Source organism: Propithecus coquereli, unplaced genomic scaffold (assembly GCF_000956105.1).
Source record: "Propithecus coquereli isolate 6110/MARCELLA unplaced genomic scaffold, Pcoq_1.0 Scaffold179, whole genome shotgun sequence".
NCBI lineage: Eukaryota > Metazoa > Chordata > Mammalia > Primates > Indriidae > Propithecus > Propithecus coquereli.
This window is the reverse complement of record NW_012142634.1, coordinates 1,733,104-1,740,016: the sequence shown is the minus strand read 5'-3', so window position 1 is coordinate 1,740,016 and position 6,913 is coordinate 1,733,104. Positions and strand designations below refer to the sequence as shown.

The 6,913-nt window shown below is 44.1% G+C and overlaps 1 protein-coding gene across 1 annotated transcript in view; it reads left to right on the top strand.

The window, feature by feature from the left end:
* LOC105808662 (deleted in malignant brain tumors 1 protein-like) overlaps positions 1–4,133 on the top strand; it is a 53,244-nt gene extending 49,111 nt beyond the window's left edge. Inside the window, exons 14-16 of the mRNA XM_012642376.1 lie at positions 664–696; positions 2,580–2,612; positions 3,976–4,133. Of these exons, the coding sequence (XP_012497830.1) occupies positions 664–696; positions 2,580–2,612; positions 3,976–4,133 (224 nt within the window). The remainder of the gene's footprint in view (positions 1–663; positions 697–2,579; positions 2,613–3,975) is intronic.
* The last annotated feature ends 2,780 nt before the right edge of the window (positions 4,134–6,913 follow it).

Here is a 6,913-nt window from a genome sequence, read left to right as displayed (position 1 = left end):
CCACTTCGGCCCAGGCTCAGGAGACATCTTCCTGGACAACCTGCAGTGCTCCGGGGTGGAGCACTACCTGGGCCAGTGCGCCCACTCGGGCTGGTTGGAGCACAACTGCGGCCACCATGAGGACGCTGGTGTCATCTGCTCAGGTACCTTCTCCCCTCTGAGGCAATAATTTCTGATGCTGGGGTTGAAGACATTTTGAAAAACTGTGTCCTGGGTGGAATTTTCCTCCATCCATCCATCTACTAGCTCCTTCCTCCAGCATCTCCTCTGGACACAGGCCCTGCCATGTCGCACAGGGGAGGCAGCTATGGGGTCGCACAGGGGAGGTCTCCAATGTTAGTGTACCCAAGCACCACCTGGGCCATTAAATAGAGATTCCAGGGATTGGCCTCCAAGGGGCTCAGAAATCTGCATTGTAACAAGTAGTCCAGGGATTCTGCATAAGAGAGGCCGAGGATAATCCAGCCCTGGCAGCACAGAACAGAGTTGACCCAGCCCCCATGGCCAAAGACCTTGCCAGAGGAAGGCCGAAGTTGCCCAGGGGGCGGTTCTGGTACTCTGGGTTGCTATACTCAGAAAGCCCATAGTCCTCTCCTCTTCATCCCCTGCCCACACCTTTGTCACTGCAAAGAGATTGACCTATTTCCTTTTTTGTGCATTCAGATGCAGAGGACCTACCTTTGCCCACACCTCCAGGTATGTCCAAATTTTTTTCTAGTCCAAGCAACTTTCCAGTAATAACAATAATAATAGCAGCAAATCCTAAGAACCAGACACTGTTCTGTGCTGTCCACATATATAACTCTTGCAATCCCACAAGAACCCCTTAAAGTAGATACTTGGATTATTGATATTTTCCAGATAAACTGAGACACAGAAAGTTAGCAAGGTGCCCAGGGCTGGCTAGTAGGTTTGAACCCGAGGTGGCAACGCTCTTGGCTGTCAGTCTCATTTACCATACCCATTCACTGGCCTGGCTACACAAAGACCAGGCACAACTAGAGTAAGGGTGAGGAAATGTTTTGCTCAGATCATTGCCAATTATTAGGACAGTCCTAGGAAAGGGCATTGTATATTATATTGACAGAAGAGAAATTTGAGACACAGGTAGGTTAAGTAACTTTCTCAAGATCACTCAGCAAGTTAACAGTAGAACCAAGTTTTGACACTGATCAGTCTGACTGCAAAGTACATGCTCTCAGGGATCTTATGACTTTTGTCTATTTTTAAAGATCTTATAATTTAATGATTGAATGATATTCATTTGTAATAAAAACCAAAATTAGAAAAATCAACCAACACATGCACTGTAAATTCTGAAATGATGCCAGAGGTGAATGAAAAGGTATTTTGTTTCATTGCATTGTTGATGCATTGTCTGTGCATCTTATCAGCAGCAGGCATGATGCAAGGGTTTCTGGATAAATTAACTTATTTCATCCTCACAGGTGAGGATTAGGGAGATTAAAAAGCCTGCCCAAGGTAACCTGATTAGAAGGTGTCAGAAATGGAATTTACAAGGCCATCTCTTGCCCTTTGAATGCACCTGGATGTCCCCACACAGCCTCAGAGAATGCACACAAGTCACAAGTCATTGGTATTGAAGGTATATCTCAGGAGTAGAGCATCTGACTGCACGAGTCATTGGCAGAAACATCTCTCTCAGGCACTTGCCTAGAGAAGACCTTGATGTGTTCTGGGTGTTCCTACAGGAAGGCCAGCTTTATGTGTTAAGGTCATGAGTGAGAGCAAAGGGGCTGTCTAAAGCTAAAGGGCCATGGTTAGGGTCAAGGGCAGTGGATATTCAAATGAAGTCTCATCCATAGTTTCCTCATTTATGTATATTACATGGATGGCAGAGAAATGAGGATAATGATGTAGAGTGAAAGAAGTCATCTGGTTACATATTACTGCCCTAAAACTTGGTGGCTTAAAGCTCACACCATTTATATATATATATCATAGTTTTGTGGGTCAGGAATTTGGGCAGAGCTCAGCTGGGAGATTCTTCTGCTCCACAGAGCATTGAGCAGAGTCACTCAAGGGTGTTCATCTGGTGGCTGGTCTGGAGAGTTCAAGACAGCTTCACTTACGAGCTTGGTGCTTTGGTGGGCTGACTGGAAGGATCGGCTCATCCAGAGCCCTCTTCCATTGCAGGTGGTCGCAGGGCTTCTTCACATGGTCTCTCTAGAAGGGTAGTCAGACTTCTTATACGGTGGCTTAGGGATGCCTGAGCAAGCCAATGTTCCCAGAGACAGGAAGGGGAAGCCACCAGTCTGTTACGGCACAATGCCACTTCCTCCATGTTCTGTTGGTTAAAGCAGTCGCAGAGCCCACCCAAGTTCAAGGGAGGGAACCTAGACCCCACCTTGGAGGAGGAATGTCTAAGAATTTGCGGCCTCCTTTAATCTGTCACAGGACCACATAGAATAGTCACTCAGCACCTTCAGACTCTTCTCAATTTGCACTAAGTACATTGATGTTTCTAAGGAAATCCTTTATATTTCACTAACATGTAGATGACACTAAATGGTTTTCTCCTGGATGTCATCATTATCTCCTCTTATTTTTCCTCTTAGGTCCTTCTACAGCTTCTCAGGATCATATAACAGGTAGTCACTTATTTTAAATTGAAATGGTAACTCCAGGCCGAGAGAACCATCACTGCAGACAATAGACAGTGTGCCCAGGACATAGCACAAAGGAGAGCCAGGCATGGTGTGGGCGAGTGGCCTGCTTCTCTGCTGCCACTCTGCAAATACTGACTTTTTAACAAGAGGATCAGGCTGAGAAGGGAGGATGTGTATCTGCCCTGGTCAGAGTAGGAAGGAGGGTAACAAGAGACTTGAAGAGAATGTGGCTCCTCAGTCCATCTGGCCCACAGTCGGCCCACCTTCTTTGGGTATAGTCCTGTAGGAGGCACCAGCCCATCGCCCCCTGACATGTGTACAGTCTAACTCCTAGAGGTTTCAGTGTCAGTCTGACCTGGCCTCATTATTGTAGCCCACAAATGCTATTAGTGGTAGAACTACAGGGTGACTGGGAGCATCGCCACTTCCTGCCCTCCATTTCAGAAAAGACTAGGAATCTCAGGGATTCCAGGAGGATCACAGGTTGGTCAGAGGGAGCAGAAAGAAGATAAATTAAGCAACTTAATAATTTAGGGGCAAATTCAGTAAAGCATATTGTGTTTCAAATTTCCTCCAAAATAATTTGATGATTCTAAGTTTTCTGCTTCTTTGTGTGACATGCTGCTTTAAACATATACACGTATGTGTGTGTATGTCTGTCTATGCTAATGACAACTAGTATGAAAGAATTAGATTCCATGTTATCTTGTCTAACCCTTATATATCAAAAAACCTGCAAGTTCCAGCCTTAGAGCAAATTCTGAGTTAAAGGAAACACAATCTACCCAACAAAAGTGATAAAAGGTACTTAAAGTAGGTGCCAGTCATCATCTCCCCCAAACAGTCCACATGTCCCTTTCCCTTCGTCTCTAATTCATCAGCCCCTCGTTGTTCTAGAGCCTCTTGCTCCCCAAACCTCTTCAAACTCTTCCCTTTCCCAGGCACGTACAGCCTCTGTTTCTTTGTCTCCCCTTCCCAATCTCTCATTTTGTAGATCTGCTCTGCTTCTCTCCCAACAAGCAAACATCCTTCTACTGTAGAAAGGAGGAGGAGACAGTAAGCAGAGAGGACAAATACAACATTTTCCTTATCAGGTTTCGGGAGAGAGGGAAAAGCAGTGACCTCTCACATATTAATCTTTTTTGGCCCATCAGAATTAGATTGAATAGACCCTCCTTCCCAAGAGACATTTAAACTAAAGGTCTACTCAGACAGCTTGTGTGTGCCCACCCAAGATGCTGCTGCCAGACTCCACCCAACCACTGGGTGGGAGTTGGTCTTTACTAGGATTACCAAGTGACACCATGTGGACACATCCTGACATCCTTTTTCCCTGTTGTTTCAGGAGGAAGTAACTCTTGTGGAGGGGTCATTTCTAGTCTCTCTGGATCATTTTCTAGTCCACGGTATCCAGAAGATTACCCAACAGATGTCCAATGTGTCTGGGAAATCCACGTGGATAAAAAATTTCACATAGAACTCATGATTCCAAATTTGAAGTAAGGAAACAACTTTGAAAGAGAAGGTTCTATCTAAATAAGAATATCGGCTTATGAGATCAAAATAAAGATATTTCCTTTAGTGAGAAACATTTAAAGGTGAAAACAGAAGAACACAAAATTCTATAGTCTTTCCAAGTCAAAGTTTGGGTTAATTTTGCAGCACTGTTCAATGAGTTACTTCTAGACTGAAAAATTCAATAAGTGGTTTATTAACATATTTGACTTAACCTTACTTTGATAATTTTTCTTTTTATTTGTTTTCTAAAAATATCACAAAAATCTCAAATAGCTTGTTTTTGTTGCACACTAGGTACCAATATCTGTCTTCTTAGACTTTCATTTTCCTTCATCTAAATTTTAAACAAGCAGTAAGAACCTTTTTATACACACATATTAGCCAACTACTCCAGCCCCGGGCCCTACATCTTCTAAATGTTCTGCAAGTGAAAGGAGACACTACAGGTATTGTCTCATCTCTGACATGAAGAGAATAAATGTTTCAAAGTCACTGCCATTTTTATGTACTTTGTCACATGTCAGGGTTACTGTAGCCCAAAGACATGTCCTTATCATCCCCATTAGAGATGAGGAAACTGAGGTTCAGAGAGGTTAACTAACTTGCCCAAGGCCAACCTAACTACGTCTGTCTGATGTCAAAGCCGCATCTCCTCACCAATATGTTTCTGCAAGCAGAGTCTGTACAAAGCCCTTCTTCTTGTAATATGTGAAACATATCATGTTCCAAACACAGCAAGACTGTGGAATTTCATGTTAATCCAGCTTTAGGCATGCACTGAATTGTTATTCCATCATGACTATACCAAGGCCATAGATTCAGAATGCCCTAAGCTAAAAAATGACCTAGCACATGTTAAGCGTTTGTTGTCTAGAGCACAATTAGCTGACAGTGAGGTGAGAACCTTGAACCTACACCTCCAAAGTCTGTCACGTTATCAGGTGTCCATTCTGGTCCTTGTTACGCCCCTCATGAATAATTGCCATATTGCAAATACTCTTATATATGCTGCTATTATTTTATTTTAAAATCGAGTTTTTTCTCCCCAGTGATTTGGGTATGGCAAATATTGTGAAATACAGAGGTAGAAAAATCTGGCTGTGATGTCTGTTACATGCCGATCATTGGTGTGATCTGACTGCCATGAATTTAGTTGCCGTATGAATTAGTATTTCCTAATGTCCTATGTACGTTGTGATCACCCAAAACCATTATGATTTTAAATCTTCTGTTATAAGGTTGTAACTATAAGCTTCACACATTTCTCAGCCAAAGAAAATAAAATTCTGATAGGGCATTTGAAAAAATTAATAATTTACATATTAGTGTGCAATTTAAATATAATTTAAATATTTAGTCTCTATGATTGTCACATTTTTTCAGCATCAATATCTAGGAAGTTTCTAATCTGCCACTAACCCTCCACTTCTATTCCCCCCAGATTGGAAGATATTCTTGGCTGTCCCTATGACTCAGTTGAAATCTTCGATGGCCCCAGAATTGCCTCGCTCTCCATGGGGAAGTTCTGTGGTCTAGCAGCTGTGATATTTTTCTCCTCCTCAAACATCATGACAGTGGTGTTCCAAAGTGATTCTATTATAACCAACACTGGCTTTTATGCTCTGTTCAATGCTATTCCACAGGGTGAAAGGGAGTCAGGTAGGAAGCTTTCGGTAATTTTTTTTTTTTTTATTTCAGCAAATTATGGGTGTACATATGTTTAGGTTACGTGTGTTGCCCTTGGTTCCCCCCCCTCCACCGAAGTCCGTGTTTCAAATATGTCCATCCTTCGGGTGGTGCGCATTGCACTCCTTGTGTATACAAATACCTGTCCCCTCCTCCCTCCTCCCCCCTCCTCCCGCCGCCCTTCCCGTGGTACAGATGATTAGGTTAGGTGTGTTGCCCTTGGTTCCTCCCCCCACCGAAGTCTGTGTTTCAAATATGTCCATCCTTCGGGTAGTGCGCATTGCACTCCTTGTGTATACAAATACCTGTCCCCTCCTCCCTCCTCCCCCCTCCTCTCGCCGCCCTTCCCGTGGTACAGATGATTAGGTTAGGTGTGTTGCCCTTGGTTCCTCCCCCCACCGAAGTCTGTGTTTCAAATATGTCCATCCTTCGGGTAGTGCGCACGGTGCTTTTGGTTGTTAGAAGACAAGACAGTTTCTAACTTGAGAGATTCCCTTATAGTAGAGGCCTGGGATTCTGTTTTTAAAAACCCCCATTGCTTAGCTAATCAGCCCTGCTCCATAGGTGCTAGATTTTCCCACTGGGAAGGCCACATGGGAAGCTATAATAAGGCAGCAATATGCATCCTGTATGTAAATGGCCCCGGTGCTACTGTATGCAGGGAAAGGCTGAATGCTATGAAGGGTCTTGGTGCTGTATCTGCCATCACCAGCCTCTCGTGAACTATCCAGAGTGCTGAAAAGCAGAAGCTCGACACTCCTGTGAGAAGATGCCACTTCCCTCCACCAGCTGGTCCATTTCACACATTGCATGAATTAGACCCTAGACTCACTCAAATGAGAGACTTGGGGACTCCTGTTAGCGATGGCACTATGGATAGTCGCTTCAGAGTCAGGTCCAATTTGCACCCTGCAAGGACACTGCCTGCCAATTGTGGGACTTCTGATGCTTTCTTTCCTCTTCACTGTCCATCGTGGGCACGAGGAGGGCCCGCTGGGCCAGGAGTGGAAGGTGGGGACTCTGGCAGGCCTGGGGCTGCTTTTCCAGAGTCCATGCTGTCATTTTTGCATTTGTGACAT